General features: G+C 45.0%; 1 protein-coding gene across 1 annotated transcript in view; it reads right to left on the reverse strand.

Moving 5' to 3' along the window:
• Nucleotides 1-26,821, reverse strand: part of IGSF11 (immunoglobulin superfamily member 11) — a 305,220-nt gene that overhangs the window by 24,362 nt on the left and 254,037 nt on the right. The window contains exon 4 of the mRNA XM_063446461.1: nucleotides 2,930-3,093. Coding sequence (XP_063302531.1) covers nucleotides 2,930-3,093 — 164 coding nt within the window. The remainder of the gene's footprint in view (nucleotides 1-2,929; nucleotides 3,094-26,821) is intronic.

Below are 26,821 nucleotides of genomic sequence, written 5' to 3' on the forward strand. Positions count from 1 at the left end.
CCCAGTCTGAAGCGCTTCCAATTTTGCAACAAACTAGGAAAAAATTCCTTCTTGACCCCAAAATAGCAGTCAGATGTCTCCTTGGATCAAGCAGCTATTACCCCACTGATTAGAAATTATATCCCTGTATGTTATGTTTTTGCAAGTATTTATCCAATTGCAATTTAAACATCTGTATAGACTCTGACAAAACCACCTCTTCCGGCAATGAATTCCATATCCTTATTGCTCTTACTGTAAAAAAAACCTTTTCTTTGCCTTAGATGAAATCTCCTCTTCAAGCCTAAATGTGTGACCTCGTGTCCTATGCAGTGGTGTATCCTGGTTTTGTGCTGCCCTAGGCAGGACAAAACTCAGGCGTCCCCCCCCCCCCACATGCCACCCCCACCCAACCTTTACCCCGCCCCACATTCTAAATACACACACATTCATTGACAGATACGCATACACTAGCTAACAGAAACACACACCCGCTAACAGAAACACACACACTAACAGACACACTCACACTCAGTAACAGACAAACACACTCACTAACAGACACACACTAACAGACACACACTAACAGACACACACTCAGTCACTAGCAGACACAAACTAGCAGACACACACACTCACTAACATACATACACACACACACACACACACACTCAGACACACACACACTCACAGGCAAACACACTAACAGACACACACACACTAACAGACAGACACACACACTAACAGACACACACACTAACACACACACACATACTAACAGACACACACACACACACACTCACACTCACTAGCAGACACACACACACTCACTAACAGACACACACACATACACTCACTAACAGACACACACTCACTCACTAACAGACACACACACAATTACACTAACAGACACACACTCACTAACAGACACACACACACACACTCACACTCACTAACAGACACACACACACACTCACTAACAGACACACACTCACTAACAGACACACACACACACTAACAGGCACACACACACTAACAGGCACACACACACACTCACACTCACTAACATACACACACACACTCACTAACAGACACACACACACTCACTAACAGACACACACTCACTATCAGACACACACACTCACACTCACTAACAGACACACACACACACACTCACTAACAGACACACACACATACACTCACTAACAGACACACACTCACTCACTAACAGACACACACACTTACACTAACAGACACACACTCACTAACAGACACACACACTTACACTAACAGACACACACACACTCACACTCACTAACAGACACACACACTCACTAACAGACACACACTCACTAACAGACACACACACACTAACAGGCACACACACACTAACAGTCACACACACACTCACTAACATACACACACACACACACACTCACTAACAGACACACACACACTCACTAACAGACACACACTCACTATCAGACACACACTCACTATCAGACACACACAGTCACTAACAGACACACACACACACACACACTCACTAACAGACACACACTCACTCACTAACAGGCACACACACTCACACTAACAGACACACACTCACACTCACTAACAGACACACACGCACACTCACTAACAGAGACACACTCACTCACTAACAGACACACACACTCACACTAACAGACACACACTCACACTCACTAACAGACACACACACACTCACACTCACTAACAGACACACACACTCACACTAACAGACACACACACTCACACTCACTAACACACACACACTCACACTCACTAACAAACACTCACACTCACTCACTAACAGACACACACACTCACACTCACTAACAGATACACACACACACTCACACTAACAGACACACACACACACTCACACTCACTAACAGACACACACACACTCACTAACAAACACTCACACTCACTCACTCACATTAACACTTTTTTTTTTTTTACTTTAACCCCCCCCCAGCCTCCTTACCTTTGGGAATGCTGGGGGGGGGTCATCTTTTTTCCCTGGTGGTCCAGTGGCTGCTGGGCGGCGCTGGTGGGCGGCAGGCTGGCGAGGGAGCACTTCCTCTGAGCTGTCTGCTCAGCTCCCTCGCGCACCGCACAGTGGGGCTGGGAGGCGGAGCCGGAATATGACGTCATATTCCGGCTCCCAGTCTCACTGTGCGGCGCGCGAGGGAGCTGAGCAGACAGCTCAGAAGAAGGGCTCCCTCGTCAGCCTGCCGCCCACCAGCGCCGCCCGACCACCCAGCAGCCCAGCATGTCTGTTAGCCGCAAGGCTAACAAGACATTTGCCTTGGGCATTTGGGGGGCGGCTTTTTTTGCCGCCCCCTGGAAAAAACCCGCCCAAGGCAAATGCCTTGTTTGCCTCGCGGCTAATACGCCCCTGGTCCTATGTATAGCCCTGTTTATGAATAGATTTCCAGATAATGGTTTGTACTGGCCCCGAATATATTTGTATAATGTTATCATATCCCCTCTAAGGCGCCGTTTTTCCAAACTGAAGAGATTTAAATTTTTTTAACCTTTCTTCATAACTAAAATGCTCCATTCCTTTTATCAATTTTGTTATATATTAATTTAAAGTTAATATAATTTGTTAACTTCCAAGTCCCTATTTTGGAGCCAAATCTTTTCTATCCTAATGTCCCTCTTTCCTAGGACCTCCATATTGTCACTGAAGTGTCCCTCTTTGTTCATATGAAATGTTGGGAGTTATGCGAATCTGAGCTTAACAAACCTCAGGAACAAGTGAGTCACGGCTAATCATTTTTTGTAACTGTTTTATAAATCTATATTTCTGACTTACTTTCCCCATACTGACTGGGTCGACCTATCCTTCTATCAATATGGAAAAGACCAGCTTGGTTTATTTCAGGTTATATCACAGCAGAAAGGGTGGACAGCTTACCTGTTCGGGTTGGTTGGCATTGGAGAGTGGGGTGACCGTCCAAATGATGTTGAGGTTAGTAAGGGCTGCACTGGTGGTAAACGAGCATAAAAGTCCAGCTGACTGACCACGGGACACCTGAATGTTTTCCTTGTCTATGATCACCTGCAGTGGACTCACAAAGCCTGCAATAGAGAGGGGAAATGTTCCTTTTAACCTTGTAGCAAGTAACTATTTGCTTCTCTTATTATCCTTCCATCCAGGAGCCTCATCACATTACACAATTCTCAGCATTTTACAAAACAAAGTAATTTCTATCATGGCGCCATGATGCCATGTCAGGGTTATCCACTAATGTGTAAATTGACAGGAATTCAAAGAAGCAACACGATGCACAGCTTGCTGGGTTTCAGAGCAACAAGATGCACAGCTTGCTGGGTTTCATAGCAACAAGATGCACAGCTTGGAGGGTTTCATAGCAACAAGATGCACAGATTGTTTGGTTTCATAGCAACAAGATGCACAGCTTGATGGCTTACATAGCAACAAGATGCACAGCTTGCTGGGTTACATAGCAACAAGATGCACAGCTTGCTGGGTTACATAGCAACAAGATGCACAGCTTGCTGGGTTACATAGCAACAAGATGCACAGTTTGTATTTCATAGTAACACGATGCTAGCACATATTTGTGCATGGAGCATTGTGTGATGGTGGAAACAGAACATACAGCGAAGGCTGACTAAGTGTGTAAGAACCATTCGGCCAATCTAGTCCGCCCAATTCTAAATACTTTCATTAGTCCCTGGCCTTATCTATCCTAGCTATAAGATAAGGCCATCGACTAATGAAAGTATTTAGAAAATTGGGCAGACTAGATGGGCCGAATGGTTCTTATCTGCCGTCACATTCTAAGTTTCTATGTCTACGTTTCTATGTGTTTCTACTCCCTGCCTGTGTTGGGAGTCATGGCATATAATCACAATTGCATTAAAGGCAAGACTGTTCCAAAACATCCCATCATAGGATGCAAATGTCAAGTTAACAAATCAAATAAATAAAAATGTACAACCTGAAGTTTGTATCAGTTTGAAGTATTGCACTAATTATGTTGCACTGCTCACAATACCAAATACTATTATCATTAAAAATGAGTCTGCTAGCTATAAATGTCATAAATGGTTCGTAGACCAACTATAAACTGCCTCAAAAAAACAACCTGTTTTTTGTAATCAATAGGATTTCATGGTTTATTTCTTACTGTGAGGTGGATTTGGGGATCACCCTCCTCTCTGAAAGGAGGTGCGGCACCGACCATAAAGGAAAAAGAAAAAGTTACGCTTTATTTTCCCGTAGTTTGAGCGTTGATGAGCTTATGACAAACAAGCAATTAACAGCCAGAAAGATCAAACCAAGCGAGCTGCAGAACTTTCCAGAAACTCTGCAAGCGGACTCTTTGTCAATGAATCTTTTCATCAGCGAAGTGCCAGCCAGCAGGACGCGATGTTGCTTTAGAGCACTCTCGTTCCGACGCAGCAATAATGTAGCTATTATGTTTTCAATCATAAAATAAAAAATGAATCTTTTTCCTTCCAAGGGACTGGGTTCTTTGTTATAATTTTAGAATTGTTCATTACAAGAGCATGAGACCAGTAAAGCCTGGAATATCTGGGAGAGGAAAACAGATTACAGGCTAAGACATAATAGAAAGACACCCAGAGGGCCACTCTCAATTTCTTTATATTCCATAAACAGAGAGCGGGGCGTCTCATTGTGGCCCATCTGGCTCTCAGATACCAGAGGCGGCCACTACAGTTAGACTTGAATACTGTGCAATCATTAACTCTTTCACACCTGCTGCCTGGTCGCTCGCAAAGCAGATATATTAACCTAGTTTCTCAGAGCAACAAACTGGAAACTTTGTATTCCAAACAATAACCTTAGAAGACTCTTAGCAACATTGAGGATGGGGTAGATCCTGTGGAACTCCCTTCCCTCCTCTGTTAGACGCTCACCCAGTCTCCACTCCTTCAAAAAATCATTAAAAACTCGCTTCTTCAAAAAAGTGTATCAATTAAACTGTTAACAGCTCCCAAATGATTCCTTACCTGCAACTGTCACTAAAAAAACCCACACTAAGTCTTCATTAAATACTATTCTACCAATCTACTTCTCTAATACTCTCCTTACCTTCTGTATCACTTTACCCCACTCCCTAGCACAAGCATGTCAAACTCAAAGGCTAGCACGGGCCAAATAAACATGGTTTAACCCCTTAACGCCGTTCTATTAAAGGGCTTTAAAGCCGTTGCGGCGCCATAGAATGTCGTAACGGCTTAAGTCCCCAGAAGATCGCAACTACTCACCTCCGCCGCGATCCTCTTCTGGAGGGCTGCCTGACAGCCCAGGCAGCCCCCCCACGGCAAATGAGGCCCCCGGGGGCCATGTGATCGCTCTCAAAGAGCGATCCACATGGCCCCCTATAGCTGGCTGTGGCTCTGCCAGCAGGGGGACTGTCTGAAATATCAGACAGTCCCCCTGCTGGTGGGATCTGTAAAAAAAAAAAAATCATTAAACTTGTGTAAAATAAATTAAAAGTATTTTTATATATATAATATATGTATATATATTATATATATAATATATATACATATTATATATATGTAACGTCATACGTAATGTATTTTAATATTAATATTAGTATATATATTAGTATTAAAATACACTTAGAATGACGTTGCATATATATAATAATAATATACTTTTGCAAAAGTAGACAACCCAAGGTATTGCAAATGGGGTATGTCCAGTCATTTTTAATAGCCACTTAGTCACAAACACTGGCCAAATATTAGTTTTTTGCTTTTTTCACACAAAAACAAATATGAACGCTAACTTTGGCCAGTGTTTGTGACTAAGTGGCTACTAAAAAAGACTAAACATACCCCACGTTCAATACCTTGGGTTGTCTACTTTTTCAAATGGTATGCCATTATGGGGGTAATTCTCATTCCCGTCTCAAAGGTAACATTACTAATCTGGCAAATTTCAATTTGAAAATGGAACGTTCTATATTTGACCCTGTAACTTTTTAAAACACCATAAAACCTGTTAATGGGGGGTACTGTTGTACTCGTGAGACATCGCTGATTACAAATATGTGCATTATTCTGCAGTAAAACTTAACAGTATTATGACATTTACAGCTAAATTGTGAGGTGGAACTACAAATCTTTTAAAAAAATTAAAATTTCTCACAGTTTTAGAAATTTTATTCATAATAAATTATGTTTCATATATAAATATTTGATATGAAATGAAAGCCCTGTTTCTCCTGAACAAAATGATACATAATAAGTGTGGGTGCATTTAATATGAAAGAGGTGAACAGACATATAGCGCAAATTCCAGTTTTTGTTTACGTTTTGTTTTGATCAGAACGTGCACTATTGACTCCGTCCTGAAGGGGTTAGGTTTATGTGGGCCGCAAAAAATAAAAAATAAACAAGACTTACATTTTCATAGAAACATGGGTTTGTTTTGAAAAGTACAGTATAAAAAAAAAACAGCATCCCCCTCTACTAATCCCCAGTCCCCCCCTCTATACTAAATCTCTATACTAAATCCCCCACCCTCTATACTAATTTCAAGTCGTCCCCCCCCCATACTTAATCCCAGTCCCCCCCTCTACTAAGTCCCATCAATATTAGCCAACAAGCAGACTCCATTCACATTGCCGTTGCCAGTATGCGACTCCAGAGTCAAGCCTCTGGTATAACCCCAATGGCGCCATGCGCACCCTATGCCAAAGCGGATCGTCCTGCTATTCCTTAAAACCCTGTGAAGGTGGAGCACATTGACATCACATCAGAATGTGACGTGGCCTTGCGTGCCTCTGTGCACCTCCAGTTCCTCAACTGTCCAGCCGCGGCCATCGCAACACTGACCAACACACACTCACTGACAGAGACACACACTGATAGACACACACTCACTCTCTGACAGACACACACACACACTCACTCACTGACAGACAGACAGACACTCACTCTCTGACAGACACACACTCACTCACTGACAGACACACAATGACACACACACTCTCTGAAAGACACGCACACACACTCACTAACAGGCACAACACTGACAGACACAATCACTCTCTGACAGACGCACACACACACTCACTAACATGCACACACACACTGACAGGCACAAACACTGACAGACACACACTCACTGACAGACATACATATTCTTGCACACACTCACTGACAGACACACACACACTCACTGACAAAAACACACACACTCACTCACACATTCTTGCACACACTCACATCATTTTATTTATTGTTACCTACCTTAGGGAGCTGATGTGGGGCTTCTCCCTGGGGTCCAGTGGGTATCTTCTCTCAGGAGGTCAGTTTTCCTGCTCCCTCACGCGCGCAGTTTAGTAATGATGGTGTGACGAAGTGCCCTTCGCCACTTTGTCCTGGAGAGGCCTGCTTGCCTGCCTCCTCCCCTGCGACTATGGTCCTGGACTATATTGCACTGTAAACCCTGTATTCAGGCATATGGACTTGTATTAGACTGTCTTTTTCCCTTTATCTATGCTGTAGGTTTGGACTACTAAAATAACCTAACAGCCAGGAGATTTAGGCGAATATATTGCATAAGAATCACATTACTGGAGAATACAGCCGTTCGCATGATTTCATGCGAATTCTTTGTGCTCTGAATAGGTGGCCGCCATTTCGGGACTTTTCCACGTGTTCGCGGCCATCTTGCGTGCGAACAGCGGTGTTTGCCTGTGAACGCATGGAACTGAAATCGGCAGCGCAAACAGGCGAATACCGCTAAGACCTCCAGACATCCAGAACTTCGCACGGAAACTACCGAACGACCGGCCGTTCGGTAGTTATACTTAACTTAGTATGGGGATTCTAGCGACCACAAAGATGCGAATGGATGGCAAGAATTTCGTCTATTTTACCGTGCGAACGGAGACCGACCGCAAGGCCAAAACTCATGGAACTATTTTCGGCTAGTTGGTCTGTGCGGTCGGTCAAAACTTTGGAGCCCTGTATCTCCCGAACCATCCATCCGAATGGGCTGATTTTTGGACAGACTGTTCCCCTGAACAAGGGCTATTTGGGGATACCAGATTTAAAGCTGTACCCCCTGTTTTTGGGGTACATCCAGAAACTGGGTAAAACAATGTATGTTTTAATTGGGTTATGTGCTTATCTGAGGGGAGGAGACGTGGGGGTGTTACCATACATGTGATTGGTCAATTTCATCCTCCCCCTGGGAGTGTCCTGTATGTACCTGATCCTAATAAAAAGCAGGCTGGGTGTTCCAGTCCTCAGACCTCTTCTGACCCTCAATACGTAGCCGTGTCTCGTTATTGGAGGGAACTGCTATATCACACTGGGGATTGCTATGCGCTGCATATTCCCCTGAGCTCTTAATCACTTAGCTCTTTTAAGAGCTTGTTCCGGATACGCTCTCCAGGAGGAGAGATCTTCCCCACACGGTCCTGAATGCTGAAGGTTCATTCCAGGGTGGAAGGAAGACGGCGCGGCTCCAGTTAAGCTACGGCGGTTGTGGAGCCTGCGGTGGTTGTGGTGTCGTCTGCAGTGCTTGGAGTCCTCTGAGAGCGCTAGGAGCATCCATCAACGGAGGGTACTCGGTCGGGGTACACGGAGCTCCGTTACATTGGTGGCAGCGGTGGGATGGCGTCCTAGTGCGAGGAGAAGCAGCTCAGAGACACGGGTAACGTTTGGAGTTACAATTGAGGGCAACGCTAGCCATTGGGCAGCGCCCCTGGCTACAACAGGATGGCTTCCCTAGTGCGAGGAACAGCATCCTGGGAACACCAAGCAAAACTGGACTATTGGTATAGTCACGTACAGTTTGACGCTATGCTGAAGCGGCGGTTGGCTATCTACGGGCCCCTCCTAACAGAGGAAGTTGTACCGATAGTGAGGAGAGAACTGGCGGAGTATCTGCAGATGGAAGCAGAATATCGGGCAGTGAGGGCAAAGTATTCCGTCCCTGCGCCCCAACAACAGCGTGAGTTACAGGGGGCCGAAGGTGCCGTCCTTCCCCCCCAGCAGCAGTGTGTCCTACAGAGAGCAGAGACAGTTGGTCCCTCTCTACAGCAACAGGACCATGGTAAGGGAGTGGAGACAGGCGGTCTCCCTCTCCAGCGGCAGTGTGTACCCCAGGGGGCCGAAGGTGCCGTCCTTCCCCCCCAGCAGCCGTGTGTCCTACAGAGAGCAGAGACAGTTGGTCCCTCTCTACAGCAACAGGACCATGGTAAGGGAGTGGAGACAGGCGGTCTCCCTCTCCAGCGGCAGCCTGTGTTTCCAGGAAAGGAGCACAACCCCCCCCTCTCCCCAGCGGCAGCTTTCCCCAACAAGGGGAGACACCAATCCTCCAGACGGCGCAGATGGGACCGTGGTCTCTGTGCCTGACCTACAGGGATGCTGGACAGCCTTTCCAGATCCCCAACTACCCTCACCGGGACACCCAGAGGAGGGGGTAAGTACAAATTCCCCTCCCCAGCTAACTCCTAGCGTGGCACCAGGGTTAACGGAGGCGATGCTAACCCCTCCTGACGTCCAGGTTCCCTTAACTACTGAGCCGGATTATGGTCTCAGTACCCCAGCAGAAGAGCTGGCAGCTGGGCAGAGTGCAGTCGGCCTCTGCCCTACCTTTTTCCCTGGTCCAGAGCCTGATGTCCTGCAGGCTACCCCAGCAGAAGAGCTGGCAGCTGGACAGAGCGCAGTTGGCCTCTGCCCTTCAAGTACCCTCGGCATGTGGCCTCATTACCACAGCAAAATACCCAGGTGCAGTAATTGTGTCTTGTGGGTGGGTCACCCTTGTACCTGTTTGTTGTGGGTGGGCTACTCTGGCATTTGTTTATTGTGGGTTGGTGGATCGACTAACGGAGGCACTGACCGACAGAAGGTCAGGTGCCTGGTTAGTCTTCCCCCCAAAGGGGAGATGTGTGACGAAGTGCCCTTCGCCACTTTGTCCTGGAGAGGCCTGCTTGCCTGCCTCCTCCCCTGCGACTATGGTCCTGGACTATATTGCACTGTAAACCCTGTATTCAGGCATATGGACTTGTATTAGACTGTCTTTTTCCCTTTATCTATGCTGTAGGTTTGGACTACTAAAATAACCTAACAGCCAGGAGATTTAGGCGAATATATTGCATAAGAATCACATTACTGGAGAATACAGCCGTTCGCATGATTTCATGCGAATTCTTTGTGCTCTGAATAGGTGGCCGCCATTTCGGGACTTTTCCACGTGTTCGCGGCCATCTTGCGTGCGAACAGCGGTGTTTGCCTGTGAACGCATGGAACTGAAATCGGCAGCGCAAACAGGCGAATACCGCTAAGACCTCCAGACATCCAGAACTTCGCACGGAAACTACCGAACGACCGGCCGTTCGGTAGTTATACTTAACTTAGTATGGGGATTCTAGCGACCACAAAGATGCGAATGGATGGCAAGAATTTCGTCTATTTTACCGTGCGAACGGAGACCGACCGCAAGGCCAAAACTCATGGAACTATTTTCGGCTAGTTGGTCTGTGCGGTCGGTCAAAACTTTGGAGCCCTGTATCTCCCGAACCATCCATCCGAATGGGCTGATTTTTGGACAGACTGTTCCCCTGAACAAGGGCTATTTGGGGATACCAGATTTAAAGCTGTACCCCCTGTTTTTGGGGTACATCCAGAAACTGGGTAAAACAATGTATGTTTTAATTGGGTTATGTGCTTATCTGAGGGGAGGAGACGTGGGGGTGTTACCATACATGTGATTGGTCAATTTCATCCTCCCCCTGGGAGTGTCCTGTATGTACCTGATCCTAATAAAAAGCAGGCTGGGTGTTCCAGTCCTCAGACCTCTTCTGACCCTCAATACGTAGCCGTGTCTCGTTATTGGAGGGAACTGCTATATCACACTGGGGATTGCTATGCGCTGCATATTCCCCTGAGCTCTTAATCACTTAGCTCTTTTAAGAGCTTGTTCCGGATACGCTCTCCAGGAGGAGAGATCTTCCCCACACGGTCCTGAATGCTGAAGGTTCATTCCAGGGTGGAAGGAAGACGGCGCGGCTCCAGTTAAGCTACGGCGGTTGTGGAGCCTGCGGTGGTTGTGGTGTCGTCTGCAGTGCTTGGAGTCCTCTGAGAGCGCTAGGAGCATCCATCAACGGAGGGTACTCGGTCGGGGTACACGGAGCTCCGTTACAGATGGGTGCTGGGATGATGTCATATTCATTGCATCATTACAAAGGGCACGCAAGTCAGCAACCTCTCTTCCCCGGCCAGGTAAAATTCAGCAGACTAGGTGCCTGCAATGTGGGGAGAGCAGGTGCCTATTCTGCTTTAGTAAGCATGGCAAACTCGCGGCTCGCTGGGCTGCAAAGTTATTTATTGTGGGCCACATGCTGCCCGCAAGTTTGACATGCTTGCTTTAGCATGTAAGTGTAGCAGTACTTACCCTCTCCAGGGGCCGGCCGGGGTCCTCTCTTCTCGCCGCGCGCGGTCCTGCTCCTGCACGAGCCGCGCGCGGCTCAGCCAACGACGAGATCAGTCGGGCGGGCAGTGACCGCGAGAAGCGGTCACGTGTCCCGCCTGACACTAAGAGCGCGCCGCGCGTCTCGGGCGCGCTCTTAAAGGGACAGTGGGAGACAAAATTAGAATCAGTCTCCCATTGGCCCCTGTCATGCCACGTTCCCCATACACTCACGTTTTGGGGGCGTGGATATGACAGGGGCCAATCAAAGTGAACATTAGGGTATTTATACTCACCTGTTTCCTTTGCACCTTGCCCTATCGTGGTTTCTGTCCAGTTCCCTTTAGTGCTTGTATCGTTCAGTTGGTTTTTTGGTGCTTGACCTTGGCTTTGTTCCTGACTCCGCTCTCTCTTTATCCTTGCTTGTTTATCCGCTGGTTTGTCTTCTGTGTACCAGTCCTCGGCTTGTTCTACTTTACGCTGTCTCTCCGTTCCCTTGACCTCGGCTTGTTCTGGACTCTGTCTTTTCTTGTACTCGTCTAGTCCGGCCATTCTAAGGTCCGGTAAGACGAATCCTGGTTTCTTGTCTCTTGACTATCTGGACTATTCCTGCGTGTTGGGGTATATTACCGTGACATTACGATAGGGCCATGGACCCCGCAGGTTTAGGACAACAGATGGCCACTCATGAGGCTAGATTCGCAGAACAGGATCACTGTATGGATCAAATGGCTCAAGCCATCCAGACACTGTTATCCAGATCAGCTCCGGTACCTGTACCTGCGCCTCCTGTAACCCCTGTACCAGACACAGCTAATATGCCTAATGCTTCAGCACATCTAACCCCGCCACCTAGGTATGGAGGGGACGCTAAGACATGTAGGGGATTCCTTAATCAAGTGGAATTCCACTTTGAAATGTACCCACGTTCATTTCCCACTGATAGATCTAAGGTGGGTTTTCTTATGCACCAGCTTACGGATAAGGCACTGGAATGGGCAAATCCTATTTGGGAGGCTAATGGACCTATGGTACACGATTTCAATAGCTTCCTCACAGCGTTTCGTAGAACATTTGACACGACTGAAAGGTCAAAAAATGCCGCCAGGGCGTTAATGAGAGTTAAGCAAGGATCTAAATCTGTAGCCGATTATGCTATTCAGTTCCGTACCCTTGCCTCTCAAGTAGATTGGACTAACAATGGGCTTACTACTGCGTTTATGGAAGGTCTGTCTGAAACTATGTTGGATGAGGTAGCAGTTAAGGACCTCCCTGTACCCCTAGAGGACCTTATTGACTATCTCATCGATATAGATAACAGGATCCGTGACAGGTTATATACCAGATCCAGAAATAGACGCTTTGTCCCCGTTAACTCACCTAGAGCTGAGACTCCCGAGGGATCTAAAGGGTCAGAGGAGGAACCTATGCAGTTAGGGGTTGCCAAACTTACTGACGCTGAAAAACTTTATAGGAGAAAGGAGGGACTTTGTCTTTATTGTGGTAGGAGGGGCCATATGAGACAAGAATGTCCCGTGCGTCCGGGAAACTATCGCACCTAAGACCGTATAGAGGACTGGCCTTGGGTGTGACATCAGAGTCCTCACATTTGCCTCTTAATAAATTGCTTCTCCCTGTTTCCCTGCACCTTGGTAGTAACTGCATAGCAGGGAATATACTAGCCCTGGTTGATTCCGGAGCGGCCGAAAACTTTATAGATTCCAGTTTTGTCAAGGAGAATAACATATCCACCAGAGAGAAGGAGACACCCTTGGCCGTTGAGGCCATAGATGGTAGACCATTATGCTCTCCAGTTATCACACATGAAACTGTACCACTACATATGTCTACAGGGGTGTTACACTCTGAAACCATTCGGTTTCAGATCATTACTTCTCCTTCCTCTCACCTCGTGTTAGGGTATCCTTGGTTGCGTACTCATAATCCCACTATTGATTGGGAGTCAGGACAAATAGTTTCTTGGAGTGATGCTTGCCAAGAGTCTTGTATTGTTAAAATCACCCCTTTGAATTCTACTAATATTCCTCCCGTGCCTACGGTCATACCCCCTCAGTACTTGTCTCTTAAATCTGTTTTTGATAAAAGGGAGGCTGAAAAGTTGCCACCTCACAGGCCTTACGACTGTGCTATTAATTTACTACCTGGTACTATGCCTCCCAAAGGGAGAATATATCCTTTATCTCCTCAGGAGAATCTGGTTATGGAGGAATATATTAAGGAATCTTTAGAAAATGGATTTATAAGAAGATCCTCTTCCCCGGCAGGGGCTGGTTTCTTCTTTGTATCTAAGAAAGATGGCGAATTAAGGCCTTGTATTGACTATAGGGGCCTAAATAAAATCACCGTCAAAAATGCGTACCCCATACCTTTGATCACGGAACTATTTGATAGGCTTAAACATGCCACAGTTTTTACTAAATTGGACCTTAGGGGTGCTTACAATCTCATACGTATCAAAAAGGATCACGAATGGAAGACCGCATTCAATACCAGGAGTGGTCACTACGAATATACTGTGATGCCCTTTGGCCTTTGTAACGCCCCAGAAGTTTTTCAAGAATTTTTTAATGATGTCCTACGTCAATATATACATACATTCGTTATAGTATACTTGGACAACATATTAATTTATTCTACTGATTTACAGACTCATCACATGCATGTTAAATTAGTGTTGAGAACTCTTCTTGTTAACGGTCTCTATTGCAAACTCGAAAAATGTTCATTTGATCAATCAGAAGTCCAATTCTTGGGTTATATAATCTCTGCCAAGGGTTTTCGTATGGATCCCAAGAAACTTTCTGCCATTATGGAATGGCCTCTACCTCAGGGTTTGAAAGCCATTCAGCGTTTTCTGGGGTTCTCAAATTATTATAGGCGTTTTATTAAAGGGTTTTCTGCCATTGTAGCACCTATAACCAGAATGACCAAGAAGGATGGTAATACTCATGTCTGGAAACCAGAAGCACTCGAGGCCTTTGAATTCCTGAAGGCTTCATTTGCCTCTGCCCCTATTTTACAGCATCCTGTCCCTTCACTACCCTTTATTCTTGAAGTTGATGCTTCTGAGATTGGGGTAGGTGCTATCTTGTCTCAAAGAGATTCACCTGAAAAGCCGTTACACCCTTGTGGCTTCTTTTCCAGACAGATGTCCAAAGCAGAGAAGAATTATGATGTAGGCAATCGTGAACTCCTTGCTATCATTTTGGCGCTCAAGGAATGGAGACATCTACTAGAAGGTACTAGGGATCCCATCCTCATTTTAACGGATCACAAAAACCTCTCCTACCTTAGTGAAGCTAAAATATTGTCTTCTAGGCAGGCCAGGTGGTCTCTGTTTTTGTCTCGTTTTAATTACATAATCACATACAGACCAGGTGATCGTAATACTAAAGCTGACGCTCTGTCCAGACAATTCGAGACTACTGACAAACTAGAAATTGATGTTACCCCTGTCATTCCTCCCGACAGAATAATAGCTACTACTGTTCTTTCTATTTCTTCTTCCCTCTTACAAGCTATTCAGGCTAAACAAAACATGGCTCCTGGGGAGAGGCCTGCTGATAAACTGTTCGTTGATATACCCGAGAGACGAGACATTATGTCATTATATCATGACACTAGAACTGCTGGACACCCTGGTATTTCTAAAACGTTCTCAGCAGTTTCTAGATATTTCTGGTGGGCTTCCTTACGCAAGGACGTCACCGATTACGTTAATGCCTGTACTACTTGTGCCAGTATGAAGTCCTCCCACAGAGTTCCTTGTGGGTTGTTGCATCCGTTGCCCATACCCGAGAGGCCGTGGTCCAATCTATCCATGGATTTTATTGTTGAATTACCTCCTTCGAATGGTAAAACTGTCATCCTGATGATTGTGGATCGTTTTTCTAAGATGGCTCATTTTGTGTCTCTTGTCAAATTGCCATCATCCAAGGAACTTGCCTCTATCTTTGCCAGGGAGGTGTTTCGGTTGCATGGTATTCCCACTTCGATCGTGTCCGATAGGGGTAGCCAGTTTATCTCCAGATTCTGGAAAACGTTTTGTTCAGAGATGGGTATCTCCCTCTCGTTTTCTTCCGCTTACCACCCCCAGTCTAATGGAGCTGCTGAACGTGCCAACCAATCTCTAGAGCAGTATCTTCGTTGTTTCGTGTCCCACCATCAGAACAATTGGGCTGACCTTCTTCCTTGGGCTGAGTTTGCTCGTAATAATGCTGCTCATGAATCCTCCGGTAACAGCCCTTTTTACGTTGTTTATGGCCGGCATCCCGTGGTTCTTCCAGCTGCATTCTCCTTACAGGGCATGCCAGCTCTGGATGAACATTTGGCTGGTTTAAGTAATACTTGGGAGCAGGTTCAGTGTTCTTTGGTGGCTTCCGCTGCTCGCCAGAAGGTTCAGGCAGACAAGCATCGCAGGGCGGCTCCATCCTATGCTGTGGGGGACCGGGTTTGGCTTTCTACTCGCAATATTCGTCTTCGTGTGCCTTCTATGAAGTTGGCTCCTCGTTTTATTGGTCCTTTTCGTATCTTGCATGTGGTTAATCCTGTCTCGTATGCCTTGGATCTTCCTAGGAATCTACGCATTCCTAACGTGTTTCATACCTCCTTGTTAAAACCCCTCCTGTGCAACCGTTATACTCGGCATGTCCCTCCTCCTCCTCCGGTTTCTGTGGAGGGCCATGAGGAATTTGAAGTGGCTGCTATAATTGACTCTCGTTTTCTTCGGGGTCGCCTCCAATATCTGGTACATTGGAAGGGCTATGGGTCTGAGGAACGCAGTTGGATTTCCGCTGGCGCTGTTCACGCTCCTCGCCTTGTGCGTTCTTTCCACGCTCGCTTTCCTGCCAGGCCTGCTCCTCCCCGCCCGGTGGGCGTGTCTTCAGGGGGGGGTACTGTAGCAGTACTTACCCTCTCCAGGGGCCGGCCGGGGTCCTCTCTTCTCGCCGCGCGCGGTCCTGCTCCTGCACGAGCCGCGCGCGGCTCAGCCAACGACGAGATCAGTCGGGCGGGCAGTGACCGCGAGAAGCGGTCACGTGTCCCGCCTGACACTAAGAGCGCGCCGCGCGTCTCGGGCGCGCTCTTAAAGGGACAGTGGGAGACAAAATTAGAATCAGTCTCCCATTGGCCCCTGTCATGCCACGTTCCCCATACACTCACGTTTTGGGGGCGTGGATATGACAGGGGCCAATCAAAGTGAACATTAGGGTATTTATACTCACCTGTTTCCTTTGCACCTTGCCCTATCGTGGTTTCTGTCCAGTTCCCTTTAGTGCTTGTATCATTCAGTTGTTTTTTTGGTGCTTGACCTTGGCTTTGTTCCTGACTCCGCTCTCTCTTTATCCTTGCTCGTTTATCCGCTGGTTTGTCTTCTGTGTACCAGTCCTCGGCTTGTTCTACTTTACGCTGTCTCTCCGTTCCCTTGACCTCGGCTTGTTCTGGACTCTGTCTTTTCTTGTACTCGTCTAAGTCCGGCCATTCTAAGGTCCGGTAAGACGAATCCTGGTTTCTTGTCTCTTGACTATCTGGACTATTCCTGCGTGTTGGGGTATATTACCGTGACAGTAAGCTCATTGAGTAGGGCCCTCAACACGTCTGTTCCTGTGCGTCCAACTCATCTGGTTACAAATACGTGTCTGTTAGTCCACACATTGTACAGCACTACGGAATTTGTTGGCGCTATATAAATAATAATAGCGGTGGCTGTCAGAGCAGTGAAGGGCTACATTCATGCATATGGTGAGAACATTTGAATAGTCAAACCATTTTCCCTGAAAACAGCAAAACTTTCAGGACGCCTGAATTTTTGGAGAATGCCAGTTTGCTAAAACCCCCAATTCAGGAACCAAATCAGTTGAACCAAAAAGGGCGTGAAAATGAGCCAATCAGTGAACTGCAAAATACATGAGCAATACGATAGGATAAGAGCATTTTCCTACCATTGGTTCACAGATCAAGTGAGAAAATGTAAGAAACAAGTGAAATCAGGAAAAGCTGTAAAAAGTCTAAATTTATAGATTTACGTATTATACATTTTTTAAATATATAATATATAAACATATAGATTTTTTTTAACGGCTCCTCGTTTTCTATTGCTCACTTGATCTGTGATTAAAATCAACATTTAGTGACTGTCACCTAGCCATCAATAATATTTTTTTCCCATCAATCATATTTTTTATTGGCGCTGTGGGCGGAGTTTGGTGCTTGGTCACTGCGTGTTTCGGTTGCTCAGAGATTCAGCTCAGAGCTCGACCCGATATGAAACTCCAAGTTCAATGCTTATCATTAATGTCCACGCACTGGCCTAATCCCATCCTAATGGTTCAAATGGCCAGAAAGTTACACGTTCACTTTCAGGGGGTGTCTGGGGGTGTGGCTAGGGGCGGCGCTATCGCAGTATTTTAGGTGACACGATAACTTACTGATTTTAAGTAACTGCACAATTGGTTTAATGTCATAAAAAATATTGTAATTAAACAAATGACATTCTAAACACACTTACTGTAGATTAACAAAATAACAATGTAGGAGTTTTGATACAGAGCTGTTTTATACAGTCGTAGAAACCAAACATTCTGATCTAGAAAACGATGAACGTTAGGATAAAAAATATAGATTCACTTAAAAAAATTTACTTTAAGAGAAAAAAAAAAGTTAATATCAGTTTAGCTATATCATAATGTTGTTTCTTTAAACAATTATAATAAAGATCATTTATAATGATCACACAACATCAGTGATTTAGGGTTAGAGAGGTTTAGATTAGATAACGGTTTGTCTTGTTTAACTATACTGCGCTGTGGAAGATGTCGGTGCTATATAATTAATTGTAATTGTATTGTGATCGAGTCTGCTCATTTCCTCTCGTTGTGTTGTAAAAAAGGCCGGTGGAGGATATGTTCACATTACTGTTTCGGCAGCTTTCATTTTATCAAGTAGGAAGTTGTACATTGCTTTTCTTAAAATCTTGTTTTTTTCTTACAACAAATGCAATGGCGCTGTCTCTGCAGAGTATGAGCCTTGGAACGCTGTTTTAGGTGACCCAGTTCAGAGGTTGACAGGCATGCATGTTCATGTCACTGTACCAAGCCGTTTGAGTCAGTTTAGCTCATCATCACAAGCACAGGACATGGGAAAGCTATTAGCCAATTATAACACATTTCACCATATCGTTTTTTCATATTGTTACTGAAGAAGAATTATAAATAGAAATCACATCTAATAAACCTGTTTGGCCATTCTGTTATTTAATTAGATTGTGAAGTAAAAAATGGAGAACACGTAAATGGTATTATTAACTTCACATTTAATTACGGATGAGAATTGCAGTCCCTCTTGCGTTGCGTTGGGAGGTTTCTGCCTTAACCATATCTTTTGTTAAGGAGCGAGTAACTTATGCATCTCTATTACAAGGGAAAAACTTAAAGAGCTAAACTAACAGAGTGAAGGCTATTGGGGGTTATTCTCCAAACAGAAATTCTGAGGCAATGTCCCAAGGTTTAGCAACAAGCAGGGACCTTTTACTAGTTTCCATAGCAACTGCTCCACATTTAGTGTTACTCTTACTCTGTATATGCTGGGAAAGGAGAACTACGTGTACATTTATATCAATTCTTTCACCATGTCCTTTAATATCATCACAAGCCAATAAGCTTCTGGATAACCAATGTCTCTGAGCTGGATCTTCACCTTCTACCAGTATACAGATGGTATGGGCCGAGTTAGGACATCCACTTATCTCTGAAGCAGCAGTACAGATACAGCATAGATCTCTGGGTAAATCAAAGGATAATGTTGTATCCCCATTCCATAACATAAACTCATAACAGGCATAACATGAGTTGAAGTCATTCCAGCAGCCGGTATCATTGCCAGATACACAGTGTTCCAGAAAAGAGGTGCTGGATGGTATACAGCATTCTAATACATGGTATACAGCATTCTAATACATGGTATACAGCCTTCTAATACATGGTATACAGCATTCTAATACATGGTATACAGCATTCTAATACATGGTATACAGCATTTTAAGACGTGGTATACAGCATTCTAATACATGGTATACAGCATTCTAAGACATGGTATACAGCATTCTAATACATGGTATAAAGCATTCTAATACATGGTATACAGCCTTCTAAGACATGGTATACAGCCTTCTAAGACATGGTATACAACATTCTAATACATGGTATACAGCATTCTAATACATGGTATACAGCATTCTAAGACATGGTATACAGCATTCTAATACATGGTATACAGCATTCTAATACATGGTATACAGCATTCTAAGACATGGTATACAGCCTTCTAAGACATGGTATACAACATTCTAATACATGGTATACAGCATTCTAAGACATGGTATACAGCATTCTAATACATGGTATACAGCATTCTAAGACATGGTATACAACATTCTAATACATGGTATACAGCATTCTAATACATGGTATACAGCATTCTAAGACATGGTATACAGCATTCTAATACATGGTATACAGCATTCTAAGACATGGTATACAGCATACTAATACATGGTATACAGCATTCTAATACATGGTATACAGCCTTCTAATACATGGTATACAGCATTCTAATACATGGTATACAGCCTTCTAATACATGGTATACAGCATTCTAATACATGGTATACAGCCTTCTAATACATGGTATACAGCATACTAATACATGGTATACAGCATTCTAATACATGGTATACATCATCCTAATACATGGTATACAGCATTCTAAGACATGGTATACAGCCTTCTAATACATGGTATACAGCATTCTAATACATGGTATACAGCCTTCTAAGACATGGTATACAGCATACTAATACATGGTATACAGCATTCTAATACATGGTATACAGCCTTCTAAGACATGGTATACAGCCTTCTAATACATGGTATACAGCATACTAATACATGGTATACAGCATTCTAATACATGGTATACAGCCTTCTAATACATGGTATACAGCCTTCTAAGACATGGTATACAGCATTCTAATACATGGTATACAGCATTCTAAGACATGGTATACAGCATTCTAAGACATGGTATACAGCATTCTAATACATGGTATACAGCATTCTAATACATGGTATACAGCCTTCTAATACATGGTATACAGCATTCTAAGACATGGTATACAGCATACTAATACATGGTATACAGCCTTCTAATACATGGTATACAGCATTCTAATACATGGTATACAGCCTTCTAATACATGGTATACAGCATACTAATACATGGTATACAGCCTTCTAAGACATGGTATACAGCCTTCTAATACATGGTATACAGCATTCTAATACATGGTATACAGCATTCTAATACATGGTATACAGCCTTCTAAGACATGGTATACAGCCTTCTAATACATGGTATACAGCATACTAATACATGGTATACAGCCTTCTAAGACATGGTATACAGCATTCTAATACATGGTATACAGCCTTCTAATACATGGTATACAGCATTCTAATACATGGTATACAGCCTTCTAATACATGGTATACAGCATTCTAATACATGGTATACAGCCTTCTAAGACATGGTATACAGCATACTAATACATGGTATACAGCATTCTAATACATGGTATACAGCCTTCTAAGACATGGTATACAGCATACTAATACATGGTATACAGCATTCTAATACATGGTATACAGCATTCTAATACATGGTATACAGCATTCTAAGACATGGTATACAGCATACTAATACATGGTATACAGCATTCTAATACATGGTATACAGCCTTCTAAGACATGGTATACAGCCTTCTAAGACATGGTATACAGCATTCTAAGACATGGTATACAGCATTCTAATACATGGTATACAGCATTCTAAGACATGGTATACAGCATTCTAATGCATGGTATACAGCATTCTAACGCTGCAGAAGATTACTTTACAGACAAATCAAAGCAGTTCCCTTGGAATTCTGTTCTCTCAATGAATTGGTTTTGTTACTGTAGCATGAATTATGCAGGATACAGGTAAGCACTTTTCACGTGTTGTCAATCACCACGAATCAGTGATGTGTCCATTAAAGTGTGGTGCAGCTGGTATCCCTACATGCTAGACAGATTATTTATTGTCTTTTTTTTTTCAATTGAAGATTTTTATTTCTCGAATCCGAGGATTCGAGTGTTTAAATGTTAAACAAAGGAGGGAGGGGTAAAAGGGATGAATCCCTTTTTATCAGGTATCCTACTATAACACTGAGCTACAAAAAACAAGCATTGAAATAGCAAATTGATTTGCCACAGTAGAATTGGATTATCCCAGCACTGTTAATGTTGTTGCCAAATTTAGGTTAAAGGCTAAGGGGTCAGGATTAGGGGTTGTGAGAGTGTTAAAGGTACACTATAGTCACCAGAACAACTACAGATTAAATATTATTATTATTATTATGATGATGATATTTATAGACAGGGCCGGCCTTAGGCATTTGGGCGCCCTGTGCAAAAAATCTTCACAGCGCCCCCCCTTCCCGTCCCCCCCTCCCCCACTCCTTACCCCTTCCCACACACCCTGTCACACACACACGCAGACAGTCACACACACACACGCGCAGACAGTCACACACACACACGCGCAGACAGTCACACACACACACGCGCAGATAGTCACACACACACACGCGCAGACAGTCACACACACGCGCAGACAGTCACACACACACGCGCAGACAGTCTCACACACACACACACACACAGCCAGACAGCCACACACACACTCACTAACAGACACAGACACACACTAACAGACACACACTAACAGACACAGACACACACTAACATACACACTAACAGACACACACTAACAGACACACACTAACATACACACACTAACATACACACACTAACATACACACACACACTAACATACACACACACACTAACATACACACACACACACACTAACATACACACACACACACACTAACAGACACACACTAACATACACTAACAGACACACACTAACATACACTAACAGACACACACACTCACCCACATTAACACATTTTTTAACATTTATTTAGACCCCCCCCCCAGCCTCCTTACCTTTGGGAATGCTGGGGGGGGGGGGTTCTTCCTCCCTGGTGGTCCAGTGGCTGCTGGGCGGTCGGGCGGCGCTGGCGGCTGGCGAGGGAGCACTTCCTCTGAGCTGTATGCTCAGCTCCCTCGCGCGCCGCAGAGTGAGGCTGGGAGCCGGAATATGACGTCATATTCCGGCTCCCAGCCTCACTCTGCGGCGCGCGAGGGAGCTGAGCATACAGCTCAGAGGAAGTGCTCCCTCGCCAGCCGCCCGCCAGCGCCGCCCGACCGCCCAGCAGCCAGGCATGTCTGTTAGCCGCAAGGCTAACAAGACATTTGCCTTGGGCATTTGGGGGCGGCTTTTTTTGCCGCCCCCTGGAAAATGCCGCCCAAGGCAAATGTCTTGTTAGCATTGCGGCTAACAGACATGCCGTGTGAGCTATGTGGCCGCAGGGCGCCCCCTGCACCATGGCGCCCTGTGCAGCCGCACAGCTCGCACACCCCTAAGGCCGGCCCTGTTTATAGAGCACCGTCAAATTCCTCAGCGCTTTACAATGGGTGGACGAACAGACATGTAGTTGTAACCAGACAAGTTGGACACACAGGAACAGAGGGATTGAGGGCCCTGCTCAGTGAGTTTACATGTTAGAGGGGGTGGGGTATAGTGACACAGTAACAGAGGGATTGAAGCCCTGCTCAGTGAGTTTACATGTTAGAGGGAGTGGGGTATAGTGACACAGTAGCAGAGGGATTGAGGGCCCTGCTCCGTGAGTTTACATGTTAGAGGGAGTGGGGTATAGTGACACAGTAACAGAGGGATTGAAGCCCTGCTCAGTGAGTTTACATGTTAGAGGGAGTGGGGTATAGTGACACAGTAACAGAGGGATTGAGGGCCTGCTCAGTGAGTTTACATGTTAGAGGGAGTGGGGTATAGTGACACAGTAACAGAGGGATTGAAGCCCTGCTCAGTGAGTTTACATGTTAGAGGGAGTGGGGTATAGTGACACAGTAACAGAGGGATTGAGGGCCTGCTCAGTGAGTTTACATGTTAGAGGGAGTGTGGTATAGTGACACAGTAACAGAGGGATTGAGGGCCTGCTCAGTGAGTTTACATGTTAGAGGGAGTGGGGTATAGTGACACAGTAACAGAGGGATTGAGGGCCTGCTCAGTGAGTTTACATGTTAGAGGGAGTGGGGTATAGTGACACAGTAACAGAGGGATTGAGGTCCCTGCTCAGTGAGTTTACATGTTAGAGGGAGTGTGGTATAGTGACACAGTAACAGAGGGATTGAGGGCCTGCTCAGTAAGTTTACATGTTAGAGGGAGTGGGGTATAGTGACACAGTAACAGAGGGATTGAAGCCCTGCTCAGTGAGTTTACATGTTAGAGGGAGTGGGGTATAGTGACACAGTAACAGAGGGATTGAGGGCCTGCTCAGTGAGTTTACATGCTATAGGGAGTGGGGTATAGTGACACAGTAACAGAGGGATTGAGGGCCCTGCTCAGTGAGTTTACATGTTAGAGGGAGTGGGGTATAGTGACACAGACATGGTATACAGCATACTAATACATGGTATACAGCATTCTAATACATGGTATACAGCCTTCTAAGACATGGTATACAGCCTTCTAAGACATGGTATACAGCATACTAATACATGGTATACAGCATTCTAATACATGGTATACAGCATTCCAATACATGGTATACAGCATTCTAATACATGGTATACAGCCTTCTAAGACATGGTATACAGCATACTAATACATGGTATACAGCATTCTAATACATGGTATACAGCATTCTAAGACATGGTATACAGCCTTCTAAGACATGGTATACAGCATTCTAAGACATGGTATACAGCATTCTAATACATGGTATACAGCATTCTAATACATGGTATACAGCATTCTAAGACATGGTATACAGCATTCTAATGCATGGTATACAGCATTCTAACGCTGCAGAAGATTACTTTACAGACAAATCAAAGCAGTTCCCTTGGAATTCTGTTCTCTCAATGAATTGGTTTTGTTACTGTAGCATGAATTATGCAGAATACAGGTAAGCACTTTTCACGTGTTGTCAATCACCACGAATCAGTGATGTGTCCATTAAAGTGTGGTGCAGCTGGTATCCCTACATGCTAGACAGATTATTTATTGTCTTTTTTTTTTCAATTGAAGATTTTTATTTCTCGAATCCGAGGATTCGAGTGTTTAAATGTTAAACAAAGGAGGGAGGGGTAAAAGGGATGAATCCCTTTTTATCAGGTATCCTACTATAACACTGAGCTACAAAAAACAAGCATTGAAATAGCAAATTGATTTGCCACAGTAGAATTGGATTATCCCAGCACTGTTAATGTTGTTGCCAAATTTAGGTTAAAGGCTAAGGGGTCAGGATTAGGGGTTGTGAGAGTGTTAAAGGTACACTATAGTCACCAGAACAACTACAGATTAAATATTATTATTATTATGATGATATTTATAGAGCACCGTCAAATTCCTCAGCGCTTTACAATGGGTGGACGAACAGACATGTAGTTGTAACCAGACAAGTTGGACACACAGGAACAGAGGGATTGAGGGCCCTGCTCAGTGAGTTTACATGTTAGAGGGGGTGGGGTATAGTGACACAGTAACAGAGGGATTGAAGCCCTGCTCAGTGAGTTTACATGTTAGAGGGAGTGGGGTATAGTGACACAGTAGCAGAGGGATTGAGGGCCCTGCTCCGTGAGTTTACATGTTAGAGGGAGTGGGGTATAGTGACACAGTAACAGAGGGATTGAAGCCCTGCTCAGTGAGTTTACATGTTAGAGGGAGTGGGGTATAGTGACACAGTAACAGAGGGATTGAAGCCCTGCTCAGTGAGTTTACATGTTAGAGGGAGTGGGGTATAGTGACACAGTAACAGAGGGATTGAGGGCCTGCTCAGTGAGTTTACATGTTAGAGGGAGTGGGGTATAGTGACACAGTAACAGAGGGATTGAGGTCCCTGCTCAGTGAGTTTACATGCTAGAGGGAGTGGGGTATAGTGACACAGTAACAGAGGGATTGAGGGCCTGCTCAGTAAGTTTACATGTTAGAGGGAGTGGGGTATAGTGACACAGTAACAGAGGGATTGAAGCCCTGCTCAGTGAGTTTACATGTTAGAGGGAGTGGGGTATAGTGACACAGTAACAGAGGGATTGAGGGCCTGCTCAGTGAGTTTACATGCTATAGGGAGTGGGGTATAGTGACACAGTAACAGAGGGATTGAGGGCCCTGCTCAGTGAGTTTACATGTTAGAGGGAGTGGGGTATAGTGACACAGTAACAGAGGGATTGAGGGCCTGCTCAGTGAGTTTACATGTTAGAGGGAGTGTGGTATAGTGACACAGTAACAGAGGGATTGAGGGCCTGCTCAGTGAGTTTACATGTTAGAGGGAGTGTGGTATAGTGACACAGTAACAGAGGGATTGAGGCCCCTGCTCAATGAGCTTACATGTTAGAGGGAGTGGGGTATAGTGACACAGTAGCAGAGGGATTGAGGCCCTGCTCAGTGAGTTTACATGTTAGAGGGAGTGGGGTATAGTGACAGTAACAGAGGGATTCAGGGCCCTGCTCAGTGAGCTTACATGTTAGAGGGAGTGGGGTATAGTGACACAGTAGCAGAGGGATTGAGGGCCCTGCTCAATGAGCTTACATGTTAGAGGGAGTGGGGTATAGTGACACAGTAACAGAGGGATTGAGGGCCTGCTCAGTGAGTTTACATATTAGCAGGAGTGGGGTATAGTGACACAGTAACAAAGGGATTGAGGCCCTGCTCAGTGAGTTTACATGTTAGAGGGAGTGGGGTATAGTGACAGTAACAGAGGGATTGAGGGCCCTGCTCAATGAGCTTACATGTTAGAGGGAGTGGGGTATAGTGACACAGTAACAGAGGGATTGAGGGCCTGCTCAGTGAGTTTACATGCTATAGGGAGTGTGGTATAGTGACACAGTAACAGAGGGATTGAGGGCCCTGCTCAGTGAGTTTACATGTTAGAGGGAGTGGGGTATAGTGACACAGTAACAGAGGGATTGAAGCCCTGCTCAGTGAGTTTACATGTTAGAGGGAGTGGGGTATAGTGACACAGTAACAGAGGATTGAGGGCCTGCTCAGTGAGTTTACATGTTAGAGGGAGTGGGGTATAGTGACACAGTAACAGAGGGATTGAAGCCCTGCTCAGTGAGTTTACATGCTATAGGGAGTGGGGTATAGTGACACAGTAACAGAGGGATTGAGGGC

Source organism: Pelobates fuscus, chromosome 1 (assembly GCF_036172605.1).
Source record: "Pelobates fuscus isolate aPelFus1 chromosome 1, aPelFus1.pri, whole genome shotgun sequence".
NCBI classification, from domain to species: Eukaryota; Metazoa; Chordata; class Amphibia; order Anura; family Pelobatidae; genus Pelobates; species Pelobates fuscus.